This window comes from Crinia signifera, chromosome 9 (assembly GCF_055691185.1).
Source record: "Crinia signifera chromosome 9, ASM5569118v1, whole genome shotgun sequence".
Lineage (NCBI taxonomy): Eukaryota > Metazoa > Chordata > Amphibia > Anura > Myobatrachidae > Crinia > Crinia signifera.
Window position 1 is genome coordinate 8,213,224 of NC_139225.1, and position 21,878 is coordinate 8,235,101.

Here is a 21,878-nt window from a genome sequence, read left to right on the forward strand (position 1 = left end):
CAGGAAGGATTATGGATCATAAGCCATGGTGGATACATGGACATCCCCCTGAGAGTGCTTTGGATAGACATAGCACAAACCAGAATATAAATGAAGGCCAAGGATCAGCAGGTAGAAAGGGTCAGCTAGGATCTGGCTATGGGTTTCAATCTACGGGCGGCTCTGTGTTCTTTATAGAGAAGATTATCTCACGCAGAATCAAATCTCTTACAACAAAAAAAAAGAAAGAAAGAAAACGTGCTACATTTCCTGGCAGAAGCAGCCTGTACAGACAGCTAAACCGGAGCCAAAGGGCTCGCCCCTACGCACTCTCACTCTGGCGCTGTGCTAATAGTGCACGCACGCCATCTGGAGCCTGGCTCTGCCTGAGCTGGTGCTTTGGAGCCTTAAACACTCCTTCGCACCCTCAGCTGTATCACTGTACTTACATGTGCTCTTTAGCACTGCCAGAGGGAGGTGGACAGACAGTAATTGTACAGACAGGAAACACATCTGTCAACTTACACTAATTCCAGAAGCCAACAGGCAAATACAGAAGCCTGCGTGTCACAGGAGCATGAAATACGGAGCGGGGAGAAACACTCCATACACACACACGCTGCGGATATTTAAAGCTACAGAACATGTCATTTGGGAAGGAAGGGTTAACCGCGCACATACAGGATGTCCTTTTAAATAGCCATTGGAACAGGTTTTATATATTTTTCAAAAACCAACATGTTTTACTGAGCTGCCAAACGTAACCGACCATGATTGAAATACCGCAGCCTACAGTAATAGCGTAAAGGCCTCATCCGCTGGGGGCGTTCGCTGTCAGGGGTCCGCGGTGTTATTTACTGCTGCAGAATGGTTCCGTGTAGCGGACATGTCCCTTTTATGTCACCTTAGCTTGCACGGCATAGCCAACCGCATGGCATAAATACAAGAAACGCCGGAGCCAGACAGAGTGACGCCAGGTGACAGATGGCCGCTGATCATTGTCACACTTACCTTTTCTGAGTAGTGTTCTGTGGGCAGGGGAGGGTACTCGCACCGTTCTATCTTCTGGCACAGAGAAAACAAGTTCATTTTGTCTCCGTAGAAAGGACTCTGAAGTGCTGCCATCTGCACAAAGTAAGGTGACACTAATTAAAACATAGAAAAGCTTTGCAGGAACACAATACAATACAAAGTGCATAAAAGTAACACAACTTGTCATCCCGATAAATTCAGTAGTAAGAAGAGCGAGGGGTCTGTAAGGCCGGTGTCACACCTGCACTGCCCATTATAAGCAGCATCAATCTGCTCTATGGTATCCGGACCCTAGGTCGACTGTCCCTAGGTAGATATTCATAAGGTCGACAGTGAGTAGTTGACACCTATGAATGGTCGACGGGGTCTAAATGTCGACACAAGCTTCAGGTTGACCATGGGAAGTTCAACATGATTTTTCACTTTCCACTAGAGCATACAGGGAGAATAGTAAGGCGAGTGAGGGGACGCGGAGCACTTTTTTAGTGTCCATGTCGACTGTGTCGACATTCGGGACAATAAAAAAAAAAAAAAAAACTTGATTGATCTTTTGACCTTCCCATGGTCAACCTAAATCTGGTGTCAACCTTTAGACCCGGTCAACCATAGGTGTGCATCTACTCACTGTCGACCGATGGGTGTCAACCTAGCATACCATAACTCTGCTCTATGCTGGTAAAACATCGAATGCCACATGTAGCACTTTCAGTTGGTTTAATGTAGAACGTGCTCGGGTGTCAGAGAGGATTTGTAAAGTTACTGATGGCGTGATTAAAGTGCCCAAAACATTCCAGTCGTGGGTATTTCCTGAACAATCATGCAAAAAATCTATTTAGATCAAGAAGTTGTTGCTTCAATAAAAAAAGAGCCAAAAGATAGAAGACAGCAAAAATATCAGAGTAGGTACAAATGATCTAAAATGTAGCTCAGTCCATATAGAATGGCACTAGAGGTAAGGGGTCTCCAGATCTATAGGAGAAGCAGCATATATTTAGCAGCAATAGTAGTTCGGTGCATATTAGGGAGGTCCGCACATTCAAGGGTTAATATGCCGGTAAAGTGAAGGGAGCCCGTCCTTTAGCATGTAAGCAGGACACGCAGATAGTGTTAGGTGGCAAAGTCTGTTATCACAGTAGGCGATATTAGTTGTGGATTTTTTACCCTTGCAAATAAAGACAGGGAGCGTACAAGTTGGTGTATTGCTCACCTATATAGAAGCGTGCTGTTATTTAGTTAAAGCAGACGCTCAAATAAGGATACGGGGCACAGCGTGCAGTAGTCGGGTATGGCGATCGGGAAACCCCACAGGAAGTAATGCTGATGTCAACGCGTTTCGTAACCACTTGTTCGCAGGAAACTTTCTCAAGACGGACAAGATGAATGCGGCTTTGCACTCCGGACCTGCACTGCGTGTCTACAAATTACCGGCTATTATCTACGGCACCAAAAACAGCCGGTGGGCTGTGGAACTTTTACAAAGAGGGACCGGGTACCGCTTCTATATAGGTGAGCAATACACCAACTTGTACGCTCCCTGTCTTTATTTTGCAAGGGTAAAAAATCCACAACTAATATCGCCTACTGTGATAACAGACTTTGCCACCTAACACTATCTGCGTGTCCTGCTTACATGCTAAAGGACGGGCTCCCTTCACTTTATCGGCTTATTAACCCTTGAATGTGCGGACCTCCCTAATATGCACCGAACTACTATTGCTGCTAAATATATGCTGCTTTTCCTATAGATCTGGAGACCCCTTACCTCTAGTGCCATTCTATATGGACTGAGCTACCTTTTAGATCATTTGTATCTGTTTATTTATGTGTATATGTATTTGGTTACATGTGTGATAAATTTTTAATGCCATCAAATTGTTACAATTTAAACAGTGTGTCCGGATTTATTTTTATTCGGCAGATATACTCAGCAATTAATTCATCCAGCAGCACAAAGCATCTTAATTTTCTATTTCTGTGTCCACCTCTTTCCGTCAGCTCCGGCAAACTCACTTGGTGCATGCAGCAGCTGGTTCGAGTGAAATTTCAGAGATACTCTCTTTTTTAGTTTTTAATAGTAAGCGCCAGGACTTTGTAGTTTGGTGAGTTCTTTTACTCTATCCAAAAGTGTCTTTATACAGTACAGTACTATAGAATTAAAGATTTAGGGTCAGTATCTCCCTTAGACGGGTATTCAATTGCTGCGGATAGTATCTACCTTAGGGGGGCGTTCAATCCTAGCCGATCTTTCCGAAAGTCGGAAATATCACCAGTTTTCGATCAAATTCATAATCATACCTACTCAATTTATCTTTTTTTATTTTCCCAACATTTGGCGAATTCACGTCTGTTTAGGTGTAATAGACGCTTATTCGACAATTTAGCGTCCGTTTCCACCGATGCAGATTTGGCTTTTCAAAGAACAGAGTTTGCAGTGGCGAGTCCCGGATGAAAACTGCCGGGATTGAATAGGTCCTGGCCAGTATTTTCGACTATTGGAAATATTGGCCAGGATTGAATAACCCTTAGAGTTAAAACTGTTTAAAAAGATCTAACTGTTCTACTGGGCGGGAAATCACCTGGGCAGAACATACGGGCCCCCCTCAAGCTATACTCGTGGTTCCCAAAAAATGAGCAAAGCCACTCCACCACAAAGTTCCTTTACAACTGTTCCAGAAGCAGAGTGCCAAAAACTCAACTGCCCCTAACAGACATATTAAAATCGCCCCAACCCATGCAGTACACTTTCCTGAAGTGCATACTTACTCCATCCAGTTGAAAAAACACCTGCATCTAAATGATACCACTTTCACACTGCCTAAACATTTTGAAAAACGGTATTTTGAAACGATATTTAAAACGGGTCTGAGCCTTCACATTGCAGTAGATTACCGTTTTAAATACCATTCACATCAGTTAACCCGTTTAATACCCTGAACACGTTTCAGGGCAGAATGCAGGGGACAGGTCTGTAATCTGTTTTTACTAAATACCGTTTCAGATCCATTCTCAATGCATAAAAAACGGCTCTGAAACGTGTAGGACTCTGCTTTTAAACGTTTTAAAAATACCGGTTATCTTTAACCGGTAAATTAACTCTCGTGCATTCCCACTGCAGCCTTAAATGTTTTAAAATGGAAAAAAAACAGCAATATACCGTTTAACAAGTGCGGTGTGAAAGAGGTATAAGTGTCACCGTGTGTATGACTGTGTAAAGGCGTTTGGCATAGGAGAACAGCTCAGTACTTTCAAAAGTAAAAACACTAAATATTTCAGCAATAGCCTCATTTTGGAGGGGATGAAAAACCTGTAGACTTTTCTACAGAGAGAGGGCTCTACCACCGGTGTTCCACAGGAAGGAAACACACAGGACAATCTTATTATTTCCAGAGTTGTTTTATTTCCAACCTCTCTGTACTGTGCACATCATATATTCCAATTAAATGACACAGAATCTTAATCATCTATATGACACAAACTCGGTCCTCAGGACCGCACACAGTTCGTGTTTTCCAGGTCTCCCTGTGTATTTTTTAAATGTGAGGGTTGAGGATACACAATGCACCTACCGGGCAACCTGGAAAACATGATCTGTGTGGGTTCCTTAGGACAGAGTGCCAGATCCACTGATAGATAATTAACCCTCAAGGTGCCCATACACGTTGCGATAAGCAGCGTGCAATGCGACGCGCGCTCCCGTGGGCATCGCACAGGACAAAATGTATGTGCTGCACATACTTTTTGTACTGCCCGGGGATCACATCGCACGCAAATCGCATGCGTTTCGCCTGATAATGCTTTGCATTGCACGCTGTTATCGCAACGTGTATGGGCACCTTAACACTGGGAAACAATGGTGCAATTCTGCAGGGTAGGGTTATAGCTAAACAACTAGAATATATACACACACACACAAAAGTAACCCATTTGTCCCTGTAATCTATGCTGTCTCGTTTGCACCTTAGGGGTTAATCTCGCCTCCAGGTTCCGTAAGCAGCAGCAGCAGCAGCATGCTCCCACTGTGTACAACCCCTCACTGTGTCCCAGCTGCTTATTAAACCATTATGTGATTGGAGAGCTCCTTGTCACTGTCCTTCACTGTCCCCCCCCCCCCCCCCCCCCAGCACCGAGCCATTTTGAGGCCCCCTGTCTTAATGAGCTTATATTGAGTAATTGTTGATATTATCCTGTTTTGCTGTGAGCAGCGCACTCGGCTCAGCTTGTTTCGGGGCCTTTCCTTGGCTGATGTTTAATGCTTCTCGTTAGGATTTTAATAAGGGATTATTTGATAATTATTCTGCCCTTATGTCCTTAGGTTAGGTATTGTGTTCATTACTATGCATTGTGACAGGGAGTCAATGCAGAACGACGGTCCTTCCATGACAGACATTAAACCCCCATTGTGACAAGAGCGGAATAAAGAATAGAAGAGATCCCCACCGCTAACGCTGCCCCTTTGCGGTGCTGGCTTATTGCAATGTCACAGAAACACCATTATTAACAATCTACAACACAGATTCAGTGCATTTAACAATGTGTCGTTTACATTTAGATGGTTTTAATAGAGTGTATTACCCAATTCTTTGGAACAAGTATTATAGTTCTTAAAAGAGGACACAAATATTGGCCCATATACAATAACCTACAAATTGCAGGAATCGTTGCAATCCTCCCGATTTAGCCTCATTTTAAAGTAAAGTAACCAGAAATCCCTGGCTATTACATATGTGATGTTGCCATCAATAATAATGTTCATGTATTAAGTTTAACGGACTACAATTTGCAGGCTGGCCAGGCAGCAAATGTATAACTGTTGCAGTACCACCTTTTATACATAAGAGGGCGATATAGCGCACCTCCATTTAACGGTCCCTACACCAGTCTACTTTGGAATATGTTCCAACATAGATAATAAAGGGCACTATCTTTATCAACCTTATTATTTGATTAATGACCTATATGCCTGTATTAAATAAATTGCATGGAGTGTAATATACATTTAAATCAAGCAGGCCTTGCTCTATACAGGTTATTATATAAATGGTATCATTAATAATTATTATGAATATAGTCACAATACCAAAACCGATTTATGTATTACCAGTTATTTATATAGTGCGCGCATATTCCGCAGCGCTTTACAGATAATATTTTGAACCCCAGTGGAGCTTATAATCTATATTCCCTACCGCATGTACACGCACACACACACACACACACACACACACATTCTAGGGTTAATTTTGTTGGGAGCCAATTAACCTACCAGTATATTTTTGGATTGTGGGAGGAAACTGGAGTACCCGGAGGAAACCCACGCAAGCGCGGGGAAATACACAAACTCCGCACAGTTAGGGCCATGGTGGGAATGGAACCCATGACCTCAGTGATATGAGGCGGTAATGCTAACCATTACACCTTCTGTGCTGCCCAAAAGAGATTAAATCGTGTAAATGGAAATTGAAACAAATAGCATTAAGTTTCATCATAGATAATGTATCCAAAAGTTACTGCTTGGTAATTGTACATAATACTATATACAATTACCAAGCAGTAACTTTTGGATATATTATCGAAAACACCCTTATTTTGTTTAGCACAATAGACAAATGTCCACGCTGGCATTAACCATTGCCAGGCTGTATGTAGTATCTGACCCTAACAGGCTAGAACACCCGCCTAGGCGAATTCACAGATGCAGGAATAGCAATGACTGGATGGGATACGCAGTTTTCAGATGCCATCTCATTTTCCATTTGTACGTGTGTGTGCTCATTGATGTGGGAGACTGAGACACAATGCCTGCTCCAGGAATGGACTTTAATCTCTTTTGATCTGTACACTGTTCTCTGCCCAAGCGTCATTCGGTTTATGCCATGAAAACAAAGCAGGCATTTACTTTTGTTAATTTTGCCTTTCGTCACCAAACCCTCCAACGTATACAGTCTTTCCCCGGGAATAAATAAATGAGCTAACTCTGGGAGCATATGGGTTAAGTAACAATACATCAGAGATCTTAAAATGGAAACGATCTCAATTACGCCATTATCAGCTGTTGTGCTTGCACTGCATTAACAAGACCGCAAATTTGCCGAGACTGCAAGACGAACTCGAGTCACAAATAGTCCTTATTACATTTACTTTGATACGGCTGAACGTAGTGACCTAAACCTCAAATAGAAAGCCTCATAAATTCTGACTTAAATAACCAAGAGTTGGAACAGAGGAGAGAGACTTCAGGCATTGTGTGTGTCCCTAATAAGTGTTTGTGATGCAGGGTTTGAGCTACATTTTGACATTTTGATTAGAACAATTACAGCCGAACGGCCAGATACCCTTACATAAATGGGCCCACCACTCACGCGGCTGGTTTAGGGAAATTGGGAATTGCTGTGTTTTTGCCTAAATTGCCCGTCTTGTTAAGGCCGGTAACGGCATTGCTTGTAGCTAGACAGGGGAAAACTTATTTTTATCTCCTCTGATTCATCTAGATGACAGACTCCCCGAAATCTCAGGGAAACATGTCATGCCAATGGAGTGGTGAGGGTTCTATTAAAATCTGCGACTGGCTGCAGAGTTTGTGGAATTGACAGGGAAATGTAATAATGTGTATTAAAGTGAAGTAGAGTCTAAGGAAACATTGCGTTGCTCAGACACTAACGATGATGCGGAGGTTAACCCTGTAGTTGCCGCAGTGGCAATCAGTGCTGTCTGTAAACCAAATGATTCCGCAGTGAAGTCAACCGTGGTAAAAGCACTGGTTTCAGCAACATCCCGTCTACCACATTAGTGTAAAATAATATAAAGCAGTGGTGCCAAAACGCAGTCCTCAGGGCACCCCGACATTCACGTTTTAAGGACATACAAGATTGAGCACATTGATGGAGTTACTGTTAAGTCTCATGTGCGCAAGCCAGGAAATCCTTAAAACATGTACTGTTAGAGTGTCTAGAGAACCAACTTTGGGAACCAATGATATAAGGAACATAGAGTAGTGGTTCTCAAACTCGGTCCGCAGGACCCCACACAGTAAATGGTTTGCAGGTCACACCGGCAGGAGCACAGGTGCACTCATTACTCACTGACACATTTGAAAATAGCCACAGGTGGAGGTAATTATATCACTTGTGATTCTATGAGGAGACCTGCAAAACATGCACTGTGTGGGGTCCTGAGGACCGAGTTTGAGAACCTGTGACATCGGATACTAAGAAAAATCATACTTCCCAAGCGGAGGAGCTTTTAGAGAGGAGGAGGCCCTCTTCTCCAGCAGTGCCGTAGACTTCAAGATGGTGCCAGAGTCTACTGTGCGCATGTGCAGGTCTCTGGGAAAATGGTTCCTGCACCGCATTCCTGGGGACACCTCTACTGCGCATGCACGAATCAATGGAAAATGACCGCGGCTGCCTTTTTCCCCCAGTGTTTTTGGCCAGACCGATGGAGAGGTGAGTATGATTAAGCGGGTGCAGGTTGTGCAGTTTGTGGCTACCCTGGACCCATTTTAGATATGCCAGTGCTCCCAAGCAGGATTCTATGAAGACTATGAGAAACATCAGGAGACTCCGAATGGTCAGGCCGTAGTGTACTTGTAGCCCATAGGCCTTGTTTTTTGTCTATTCTTTTTGTTTTATTTTTAAATATCAATCAAATCTATTTTCTTTCACCAAGATCTTAAGGTGGTCATACACTTGTCCAATTTGGGCCGGGAAATTGGCCAAAACTGTATGTGTTTGATGTTCTCCACGGGTGCGATGCATGGTCCCGTGCACACTGGAGCTGAGCCAGAGGTTGGACCTGCTGCTTGTCCGACCTCTGACTTGGCCCACCCTCCCGGTGGCGGGGAGCGAGGTCGGATAGGATACATGTAGTGTGCATGTACAGATCTGGGGCTGTGTTCCATTTCCCTAATGCCACCACATGATTGCTATGCTGCCGGCATTTGGGGTTGATGACAGAAATCGTCCTTGATAATGAGGGGGGGGGGGGGGGGGGGGGTGTTGATGACCATGAAACGTACATTTCCTGGCCATTCTCAGTAATCTGGGGGTTACTTAGAGAGCGGGGGTCCATCCTGATGAACCGATGCTGTGTCTTTGGGAACGGCAGCGGACCACTAAGTCTTGCAGTGGGCATATTCCTGCTAAAGACGCCTCTTGCTGCTTCCCCATATTTTAGCACAGCCGCTGCGTGCATCTTCACAGTGTCCTTCTCGGAATCAGGCCCATAGCTTGCCATGAAACGGACAGAGCATTAAACCTTTCTGTAAGCTCCTAGGACTATCAGTAACTCAGACTCGGAGTACCGGGAAAGCAGACATTTTTCTTTCCCATTTGCGACTAATGACCATTCTTCCTTTGTGTGGACTGAATGTTATACTAACAGATGAATCAGGATGTGTGTTATGTGCAATTAATACTACAAGAGTAACAGCTGTATATTCACGTACTGCCATCTGGATTTGTCTTACAGCCATATAGCATTTATCAGCCAAATATAGGATCTCTGCCAGCGGAGGAAGCAGAAGTGTGCACATGCTCTGTCCCCCTGTATCAGGCCCCTATGGTGAGGGGGTGCAGGACATTACAGGCTGGGTGTATGTTCAGTGTCAGGGAATGTGAGCCGGTGCTTACTGACATTATTACAAAGAACAGAGACACGGTGGATCCAACTGATATGGGGGTAACAGAAGCAATTTACATAAGACAAATATATTGGCTGTCGGGGTTACACAATATTGGGCAAAAGGTTGGTATCACTGGGTTATATTTAGGGTTTGGTAAAGATTTTCATTTCAAGGCTTTGCAAAAAAAATCAAATTCCATAATATATATATTTTTTGTATTTAGGCCAATAATACTCACTTCATACAACAGGCAGCCCAAGGACCAGATATCCGACTTGAAATTGTAGCCGTTTTCGTGTATTCTCTCTGGGGACATGTAATAAGGTGTTCCCACTGCAGCAAAGACAGAGACATCATTCCACATTTACCTGTGCCTTGTACATAACGGCGATGTGCGGCTTTCAGTGTCATCTCTTCACGCTTATTACTGCAGTACGGTCATTCCAAAGAGAACCATTTTAAATAGTCAATGTATAACAGCCAGAGAGTATATAGATGTGCCCAGTGGTATTTTTGCCACAATGCGCACGCATTGCAGGAACGCCATACCGGGTTGCGTAAAGTCTCATGTATGCCCGCACCATGATCCGCTGCAACAGGCATGTGGCAAAAGATACAAGTGGACACATCTGTATAATCTGCTTCACTCAAAAGTAGAGTACACTAACAGGCTAGGTACAGATATTGGATGCATTACCTTTATGTAGGTCATACTCATACAATAGGTGGAATACTACACAGAACACAGCTGTGCAAAGGACAATTACCTAGATTTCATACAGCAAAGTGAGCTGGCTCCTCTCTAAAGCGAAATTAACAGTCAAAAGGTCGATATGGTGTTTTTTCACAGTTTTTTTTACCTGAATGTCAACACAGTCGACATGGACACAATTTAAAGTGCACCGCATCCCCTCACATGGCTCGGCACACTATTTTATTCTCCCACCACGCCCTAGTGGATGGTAGAGCATAAAATACCGCCTGTCGGCACATAAAACTGTGAAAAACCCCATGTCGACCTTTACTGTTGACCTAGACTCTGTCGAACTAATGACCTTTCAACCTAGAAACATTTGTCGACCTATTCCTATGTCGACCATCATGCTGCAGAACAAATGACCGAATCCCATAGTTACATAGGCATACTTAGCCGCCTCAATAAATGTCTGTCTGTATATGTACAAACATGGCAAATTTACCCAGGTAAATCGTAGCAGTAAATCGTAGCAGTAAATCGTAGCAGTAAGGGCATTCTGCGGTCTTATTTACAGCATATGCAGGAGAACATCTAGCGGGATCAGGAAAACACGTGGGAGGAGAATATAAAAGGGGAATTCTGCGGACACTGATCCCAGTCTTCTTGGAATGTGCATGGGATCGGTGACAGGTAAAAAATTGATTAGTGCAATCACATCCATATTTCTGAGAGGGATTAGCACATGTGATGTACAAATGTCTGAATGCTACCGCTGCGGTACATGCGACCAGAGGGGCAGGTGACCCAATACATGTGTCCCCGTGTCCTCCAACTGGCGCTCAGCTGACCAGCAAATAATTACTCCCCGTGGGGCATTATGAACTTTCCTGAGGCAATTAAAGGTCTAGGCATAAAATATTGGAGTGCCTTATTACTAAGTGAGGAGTTTGCTTACACTAGCGGTAAGTTATGTGTTATTGCTTCTAAACCAAATTGCAATCTGTAGATGATAAAGTCTTCCCTAATAAAAAGTATTCATAAAATATAGGACAAAACTAGAACCAATTAGTAGAATCACAAAAACAAAGTGGATCTACCAGTGAAGCATGACCGCGCAATCACACATTGCTTACATTATATTACCATATAGGGGACAAGCTTCCCCTAATCCTGCCCCGTAGGTTACTCAGTACTACATGGTTCTAAGCTAGACTACCACAATAACCCCAATCAACTTATTTGTATTAATTACTTAACATTTTGGCTACGAACGGTACAAACTGAGGGCATAATCTTTGCATCTGATAATGGGAAAGTTCATACAAGCTGAGTGCTAAGTATAGAAATTTCAGGCCGATCTGACAGATATTGGGTCGTAGTTAGTGTGTATGCTGCACTAGGGACCAACGGTCATTTCAAAACCCACAGGATCGGCTCCTGATATACCCAGGGCTGCAAATTGGGGTCATTCAGGAAATGCAGTGTAGAGACACCGTCAATATGATTGTTTAGAACTAGCCGATTATTGGGTAGTAAGACGGCTGTACAACGGCTGTTTTCGGGTTTGTTTTGTGTGTCCTGAATAGGTCTACGTTGGCCAACATCTTAAAGCATGTACTGTACCTAACTTTTGCCAATAATAATTTTGATTTCTAAAAACCGATGTACAGGTATCTGTTAGCCCGATTTCTTTTTTTATACATCATCCATTGCATGACGACAAATACAAATGTGTACACCTAACACTAAAAACAACTCCCGTTTCAGGGCTATAGATGTAAATTATTATTATTGACATACTGTAATGCCGTGACTCTTGTATGTAGACAGTACCGTAACGCGTTTCTGCGCCAGGTTTCTGTGTGCAGCTTAATATGTGCCTTGCTGTCATGAGGTAGTTACCCTTTTATATCTGCCTGGCCTGCTCCCCTGACTGACATGCCGGGGACAGTGACTTGTGGAATCCCAGTTTTTCCTCATTAATATAATAAGTGCAGCTGTCGCAGAATATCTCATCATTAAGTGGACACTATCATATTTTGGGCTCATTCTGCCTGACATGATCTTAATAGGGCCTGATGTGGGTTTTTTCTTTTTATTATGAAAAAAAAAATGTTTATCCAAAAACTGTACGGACATTCAAAAGAAAAGCCTTAACAAATATGTATGCATATAAAATCTGGACGGACAATACCTCTAGTGAAAATGTAAATTACTGGGTGGCCTCACCTCGATATTGCCACGTTCTAGGTCAAATAATACGGCTATTTTTAAGGTCGTAAAATAACGTGAAAATAAGTTTGAGTAAATTAAATATTCGAACCAAATGCAGTGAGCTAGATGTTCTCATTGACATCGATGTTTTAGGTGGTCGACCTTTTTTCCGAGCTAATTTCATCTAGTTTAAGTAGAGCAAACAATTAAACTAATCACAAGAAAATAAATCTATTCCTGTCAGAAACTGATACATGTACAGATGTGTCCACATACGTCTGTCCTATGCGCGCTATGAAGGACACAAGTGCCGTGACTCGGTTTCGCCGGCCGTCTTTTTCTATGAGATGCCAAGCGATGCGAACAGGAGGCACAAGCAGCGTATGCTGATTAAAATAATATACGGCATGCCTATTATACACAAGTGAATGTTAAAAAGCAATCTGCCTGCAGATGTCGTCGTGGTAGCACACAGAATTTAGGCACGCTGCATAGCATTTTAATCAGCATAAGATTTTTGGGTGACATATTTGCATTTGCGAATAAGATGTATTTTGATGGAAATGTTAAACTAAAATATGCTTGGCGGTACGGAGTCACACCATTGCGCAGAAGTTAGCATCTGTACATACACATAGAAATACTGGAAATTAAAATTTTCCTGTAACATGTAAGGAATATACTTCAGAAAGCACTTTATCTGCTCTTTTACAGGGTAGCAAAGTGGTTCCCAAACAAGGTACAGAAGGTACCCCAACAGTCTAGGTTTTATGGATTTCAATGTTTGGGCACAGATAGCGAAATAATAATAAAAAAAAGATGAATTAATTTACCTGTGCTTAAACATGTATAATCTTAAAACATGAACTGTTAGCATGCCATGGGAGATAGTACGTATACTATTTCAGGGTTGTAATCCTTCAAAAGAGTGGGGAAGGGTGCACATTCGGGATTTCCACCTGCTGTGTACTATCCTCCATATTCTTGATGGGTTAATGTTGGTCAGTTAAACAGATCTGTGCACTAATAGGGAGACTGCCGCTTTGGCGGAGAGATTGTGAACAGTAACATCAGTGCTGAGCATCAGGTGGGTCAGCCAGTGTTCATCAGTATTACTGCATCAGACCTGTACAGTCAACTTTCATTAGAGACTATTGCAAGAGGGAGGGAGAGAAGACAGATACCGTACCCAAGGAATGTGCCGCGGTGGTTTTGGAGCTGAAGAATCGTCCGAGGCCGAGATCTCCTAATTTCACGACTCCGGTGGCTGTTATGAAGACATTTGCAGGCTTTATATCTGTGGAACAACAAACACTATTTATAGACTTCACTTTATGCATGTCTTGTTACAGGTTATCATGATATACTGTAATAGGCTGATCAATATGTGAGCCTGTAGCCTGGGAAAGGGGATTTACTGCACCATAATAGAAGGACGGCTAAAGACCCAAAGGAAGGTGCCGGATGAGTCGCCGGCAGTCAGGATGCCGACAGTCGGAATCCCAACTGTTTAAGTCGCCATTCCGACCAACAGGAGCCAATCGTCCACGACCCCCACACAACCTGCGGCTAGCATAGAGAGCCACTGAGCCCGCTGAACATTTTTGAGTTCCCCGATGTCAGAATACCAGCGTCTGGGATTCCGATGTCAGTATACTACGGACTGTCAGGATCCCGACCATCAGCTTTCATACCACACCAAGGGCTGAAGTACTAAGTACTAATATTTATTTATTACCAGTTTCTTATATAACGCACACATATTCCACAGCACTTTACAGAGAATATTTGAACATTCACATCAGTCCCTGCCCCAGTGGAGCTTACAATCTATATTCCCTACCACATGTACACGCACACAGACATTCTATGTTTAATTTTGTTGGGAGACCAATTAGCCTACCAGTATATTTTTGGATTGTGGGAGGAAACCGGAGTACCCAGAGGAAACCCACACAAGCACGGGGAGAATATACAAACTCTGCACAGTTAGAGCAATGGTGGTAATAGAACCCATGACCTCAGTGCTGTGAGGCAGTAATGTAACCATTACACTATCCGTACTGCCCTGTATATATAACACATGGTGGGGATAGAACCCATGACCTCAGTGCTGTGAGGCAGTAATGTAACCATTACACCATCCGTACTGCCCGTATATATAACACATAGTGGGGATAGAACCCATGACCTCAGTACTGTGAGGCAGTAATACTAACCATTACACAGTCCGTACTGCCCCATATATATAACATGGTGGGGATAGAACCCATGACCTCAGCGCTGTGAGGCAGTAATACTAACCATTACACAGTCCGTACTGCCCCATATATATAACATGGTGGGGATAGAACCCATGACCTCAGTGCTGTGAGGCAGTAATGTAACCAATACACCATCCGTACTGCCCGTATATATAACACATAGTGGGGATAGAACCCATGACCTCAGTGCTGTGAGGCAGTAATGCTAACCATTAAACCATCCGTACTGCCCCGTGTATATATAACACATGGTGGAGATAGAACCCATGACCTCAGTGCTGTGAGGCAGTAATGTAACCATTACACCATCCGTACTGCCCTGTATATATAACACATGGTGGGGATAGAACCCATGACCTCAGTGCTGTGAGGCAGTAATGCTAACCATTACACCGTCCGTACTGCCCAGTATATATAACACATGGTGGGGATAGAACCCATGACCTCAGCGCTGTGAGGCAGTAATGTAACCATTACACCGTCCGTACTGCCCCGTATATATAACACATGGTAGGGATAGAACCCATGACCTCAGTGCTGTGAGGCAGTAATAATAACCATTACACTGTCCATACTGCCCCATATATATAACACATAGTGGGAATAGAACCCGTGACCTCAGCACTGTGAGGCAGTAATGCTAACCATTACACCGTCCGTACTGCCCGCATATATAACACATGGTGGAAATAGAACCCATGACCTCAGTGCTGTGAGCCAGTAATGTAACCATTACACCATCCGTACTGCCCCGTATATATAACACATGGTGGGGATAGAACCCATGACCTCAGCACTGTGAGGCAGTAATGCTAACCATTACACCATCCGTACTGCCCCGTATATATAACACATGGTGGGGATAGAACCCATGACCTCAGTGCTGTGAGCCAGTAATGTAACCATTACACCATCCGTACTGCCCCGTATATATAACACATGGTGGGAATAGAACCCATGACCTCAGCACTGTGAGGCAGTAATGCTAACCATTACACCATCCGTACTGCCCCGTATATATAACACATGGTGGGGATAGAACCCATGACCTCAGCACTGTGAGGCAGTAATGCTAACCATTACACCATCCGTACTGCCCCGTATATATAACACATGGTGGGGATAGAACCCATGACCTCAGCGCTGTGAGGCAGTAATGTAACCATTACACCGTCCGTACTGCCCCGTATATATAACACATGGTGGGGATATAACCCATGACCTCAGCGCTGTGAGGCAGTAATGTAACCATTACACCGTCCGTACTGCCCCGTATATATAACACATGGTAGGGATATAACCCATGACCTCAGCGCTGTGAGGCAGTAATGCTAACCATTACACCATCCGTACTGCCCCGTATATATAACACATGGTGGGAATAGAACCCATGACCTCAGTGCTGTGAGGCAGTAATGCTAACCATTACACCGTCCGTACTGCCCTGTATATATAACACATGGTGGGAATAGAACCCATGACCTCAGTGCTGTGAGGCAGTAATGTAACCATTACACCGTCCGTACTGCCCTGTATATATAACACATGGTGGGAACAGAACCCATGACCTCAGTGCTGTGAGGCAGTAATGCTAACCATTACACCATCCGTACTGCCCCGTATATATAACACATGGTGGGTATAGAACCCATGACCTCAGTGCTGTGAGGCAGTAATGCTAACCATTACACCGTCCGTACTGCCCCGTATATATAACACATGGTGGGAATAGAACCCATGACCTCAGCGCTGTGAGGCAGTAATGCTAACCATTACACCATCCGTACTGCCCCGTATATATAACACATGGTGGGAATAGAACCCATGACCTCAGTGCTGTGAGGCAGTAATGCTAACCATTACACCATCCGTACTGCCCCGTATATATAACACATGGTGGGTATAGAACCCATGACCTCAGTGCTGTGGGGCAGTAATGCTACCCATTACACCATCCGTACTGCTACGTATATATAACACATAGTGGGAATAGAACCAATGACCTCAGTGATGTGAGGCAGTAATGATAACCATTCCACCGTCCGTACTGCCCCGTATATATAACACATGGTGGGGATAGAACCCATGACCTCAGTGCTGTGAGGCAGTAATGCTAACCATTACACCGTCCGTACTGCCCGTATATATAACACATGGTGGGGATAGAACCCATGACCTCAGTGCTGTGAGGCAGTAATGCTAACCATTACACCGTCCGTACTGCCCTGTATATATAACACATGGTGGGAACAGAACCCATGACCTCAGTGCTGTGAGGCAGCAATGCTAACCATTACACTGTCCATACTGCCCCGTATATATAACACATGGTGGGGATAGAACCCATGACCTCAGCGCTGTGAGGCAGTAATGTAACCATTACACCGTCCGTACTGCCCCATATATATAACACATGGTGGGGATAAAACCCATGACCTCAGCGCTGTGAGGCAGTAATGCTAACCATTACACCATCCGTACTGCCCCGTATATATAACACATGGTGGGGATAGAACCCATGACCTCAGCGCTGTGAGGCAGTAATGCTATAACCACTACACCATCCGTACTGCCCCGTATATATAACACATGGTGGGGATAGAACCCATGACCTCAGTGCTGTGAGGCAGTAATAATAACCATTACACTGTCCATACTGCCCCATATATATAACACATAGTGGGAATAGAACCCGTGACCTCAGCACTGTGAGGCAGTAATGCTAACCATTACACCGTCCGTACTGCCCGCATATATAACACATGGTGGGAATAGAACCCATGACCTCAGTGCTGTGAGCCAGTAATGTAACCATTACACCATCCGTACTGCCCCGTATATATAACACATGGTGGGGATAGAACCCATGACCTCAGCACTGTGAGGCAGTAATGCTAACCATTACACCATCCGTACTGCCCCGTATATATAACACATGGTGGGGATAGAACCCATGACCTCAGTGCTGTGAGCCAGTAATGTAACCATTACACCATCCGTACTGCCCCGTATATATAACACATGGTGGGAATAGAACCCATGACCTCAGCACTGTGAGGCAGTAATGCTAACCATTACACCATCCGTACTGCCCCGTATATATAACACATGGTGGGGATAGAACCCATGACCTCAGCACTGTGAGGCAGTAATGCTAACCATTACACCATCCGTACTGCCCCGTATATATAACACATGGTGGGGATAGAACCCATGACCTCAGCGCTGTGAGGCAGTAATGTAACCATTACACCGTCCGTACTGCCCCGTATATATAACACATGGTGGGGATATAACCCATGACCTCAGCGCTGTGAGGCAGTAATGTAACCATTACACCGTCCGTACTGCCCCGTATATATAACACATGGTAGGGATATAACCCATGACCTCAGCGCTGTGAGGCAGTAATGCTAACCATTACACCATCCGTACTGCCCCGTATATATAACACATGGTGGGAATAGAACCCATGACCTCAGTGCTGTGAGGCAGTAATGCTAACCATTACACCGTCCGTACTGCCCTGTATATATAACACATGGTGGGAATAGAACCCATGACCTCAGTGCTGTGAGGCAGTAATGTAACCATTACACCGTCCGTACTGCCCTGTATATATAACACATGGTGGGAACAGAACCCATGACCTCAGTGCTGTGAGGCAGTAATGCTAACCATTACACCGTCCGTACTGCCCCGTATATATAACACATGGTGGGAATAGAACCCATGACCTCAGCGCTGTGAGGCAGTAATGCTAACCATTACACCATCCGTACTGCCCCGTATATATAACACATGGTGGGAATAGAACCCATGACCTCAGCGCTGTGAGGCAGTAATGCTAACCATTACACCATCCGTACTGCCCCGTATATATAACACATGGTGGGTATAGAACCCATGACCTCAGTGCTGTGGGGCAGTAATGCTACCCATTACACCATCCGTACTGCTACGTATATATAACACATAGTGGGAATAGAACCAATGACCTCAGTGATGTGAGGCAGTAATACTAACCATTACACCATCCGTACTGCCCCGTATATATAACACATGGTGGGGATAGAACCCATGACCTCAGCGCTGTGAGGCAGTAATGCTAACCATTACACCATCCGTAATGCCCCGTATATATAACACATGGTGGGAATAGAACCCATGACCTCAGCGCAGTGAGGCAGTAATGTAACCATTACACCATCCGTACTGCCCCGTATATATAACACATGGTGGGGATATAACCCATGACCTCAGCGCTGTGAGGTGGTAATGCTAACCATTATACCGTCCGTACTGCCCCGTATATATAACACATGGTGGGGATAGAACCCATGACCTTAGCACTGTGAGGCAGTAATGATAACCATTCCACCGTCCGTACTGCCCCGTATATATAACACATGGTGGGGATAGAACCCATGACCTCAGTGCTGTGAGGCAGTAATGCTAACCATTACACCGTCCGTACTGCCCGTATATATAACACATGGTGGGGATAGAACCCATGACCTCAGCGCTGTGAGGCAGTAATGTAACCATTACACCGTCCGTACTGCCCTGTATATATAACACATAGTGGGGATAGAACCCATGACCTCAGCGCTGTGAGGCAGTAATGCTAACCATTACACCATCCGTAATGCCCCGTATATATAACACATGGTGGGAATAGAACCCATGACCTCAGCGCAGTGAGGCAGTAATGTAACCATTACACCATCCGTACTGCCCCGTATATATAACACATGGTGGGGATATAACCCATGACCTCAGCACTGTGAGGTGGTAATGCTAACCATTATACCGTCCGTACTGCCCCGTATATATAACACATGGTGGGGATAGAACCCATGACCTTAGCACTGTGAGGCAGTAATGATAACCATTACACCATCCGTACTGCCCCGTATATATAACACATGGTGGGGATAGAACCCATGACCTCAGTGCTGTGAGGCAGTAATGCTAACCATTACACCGTCCGTACTGCCCGTATATATAACACATGGTGGGGATAGAACCCATGACCTCAGCGCTGTGAGGCAGTAATGTAACCATTACACCATCCCCCATACTACATAATCTTATTCATAATATATTTGACTGAGCCTCCCTGCAAATATCCCATCAGTACACAGCATTTCTTACCCGGTACACTGTGATCTATGCACTCAGATTGGGTGTCTGCGTGAACAGAAAGCTCATGACAACCCTGTGATAGGACGCTGGTTCATTCCATAACTCTAACATTACTAGAATTCCTTTTGGGAGCTACATTCAGTGAATGTTCCCATTATGTATTACAAGTATGTCCATAGTCTGCATGAACTTGTGAACACAATTTAAATATTTTGCATAGCAAAAGTAGCAAATATCCTTAGTAAACAGCATTCCCGGATTCTATAATTACAGAGATCCTAAGCATGTGTCGCTTTCAGATCTGTGCAGCCTACAACGTACAGAGTCACTCCTTCAGATCACATCATGTGGCCAGAACATCATCCTATGGCTGCGGTCAGGGGTGTGGTATGCCGGGCCAACATTTGGGATTCCAACAGTCAGTGTAAGACATCGGAAAGCCGACTGCCAGTGCTCCGACAGGGGGGCGAGCTCGGGCTTGGTGAATCGCCACAGGTTCTATTCTCCCTCTAGTGCGGTTGGTTGGGATCCCGACTGTCGGGCATTTAACAGTCGGGTTTCCGATATCAGTACAGACAGCGTAGGAGTCCCAACTGTCGGGAGGTCATCCGGCACCCTATCAGAGGACCACGGGGGAAAACGCAATGGTTGAGAAGACCGCCTGTTCCCTAGTGTTCATGCTAGGCTGAACACTAGCGGGAATCTGCACCCCGCCCTGCTAGAAGAGCCTGCTGCCTGTCCCTGCCGATGTGCACAAGGAAGCCCAGCGCCGCCGTAGATGCCCAGTGCTTCCACAGCAGTTGCTTCGGCGGAGCCCGTCCCCTTTGATGATGTCGGTGGGCCTGACCCGTCTCCTTTGGTGACGGCGGTGGCCGGGACCCCTTTGGTGATGTTGACGGGCTGGACCCGCCCACAACGCTGACGTCTGCGGGCCTGGTCCGCTCCCTGCCCAGTTCCTAGAAGGAACACTACTTCCCACTACTGTTCTAGAGGAAGACGTTCAGCATTCTATATCTCTGGGTAGTAATGGTTGCTGTGCATTGGAAGCTGGTTTAGATAACTTTCACAGAAAACACGTACGGCTTCACGATGCCATGTGTCCCAATGCCCTAAACACAAGAAAAACAACTCTGATCGATGCCTTTGTATTCAACGCTTCACAGCTGTGATGTGCCGAGACTTTTAGAAGGGAATCAAAACAAATCACCCTCTGACAGTTTCATCGGGTCCAATCACAGCAAGGCTTCAAAGGACGGATGAAACAAAATGTTCAGAGGTAACAGGGTGAGGAGAACGGGAGAGAGAGAGAGATATTGCTTAACCACATCAGTGCTGTTGATGTGCAACACAGTCCATTAGTTTACAGCTCGAGATCTAAGCACCATCAAAAAGGCTGCGATTGTAAGAAGTTCATCTTACCTTTGGGAAAAAGGTAAAACTTTATAGTTCGAACCGGTTTCAAACAAGTATAAAAAGCTACAGCGGCGTGTAATACACGATCCGATATCTGTGTACAGCGGTATGTAATACACGATCCGATATCTGCGTACAGCGGCATGTAATACACGATCCGATATCTGTGTACAGCGGGACCTGCAGCTTTTCCCTATACACAGTAATATATACAGTATCTTCCCCAGTGTAAGTAACATTCCCATATTCAACAGTCCTCACAGTATCATACATTCTATAAAACACATGTATTTCATGCCAGCCTGTGCCCTCCATCACACACATTGCCAGCCTGTGCCCTCCATCACACACATTGCCAGCCTGTGCCCTCCATCACACACATTGCCAGCCAATGCCCTGCTATCACACACATTGCCAGCCAGTGCCCTCCATCACACACATTGCCAGCCAGTGCCCTCCATCACACACATTGCCAGCCTGTGCCCTCCATCACACACATTGCCAGCTAATG

General features: G+C 44.7%; 1 protein-coding gene across 4 annotated transcripts in view; it reads right to left on the bottom strand.

Moving 5' to 3' along the window:
• Positions 1-21,878, bottom strand: part of NEK6 (NIMA related kinase 6) — a 157,532-nt gene that overhangs the window by 7,358 nt on the left and 128,296 nt on the right. For all 4 annotated transcript variants that reach the window (XM_083161002.1, XM_083160999.1, XM_083161001.1 and 1 more), the window contains 3 exons: positions 13,732-13,839; positions 9,870-9,964; positions 991-1,104 (listed from right to left, as the gene is read on the bottom strand). In XM_083161002.1, coding sequence (XP_083017128.1) covers positions 991-1,104; positions 9,870-9,964; positions 13,732-13,839 — 317 coding nt within the window. The remainder of the gene's footprint in view (positions 1-990; positions 1,105-9,869; positions 9,965-13,731; positions 13,840-21,878) is intronic.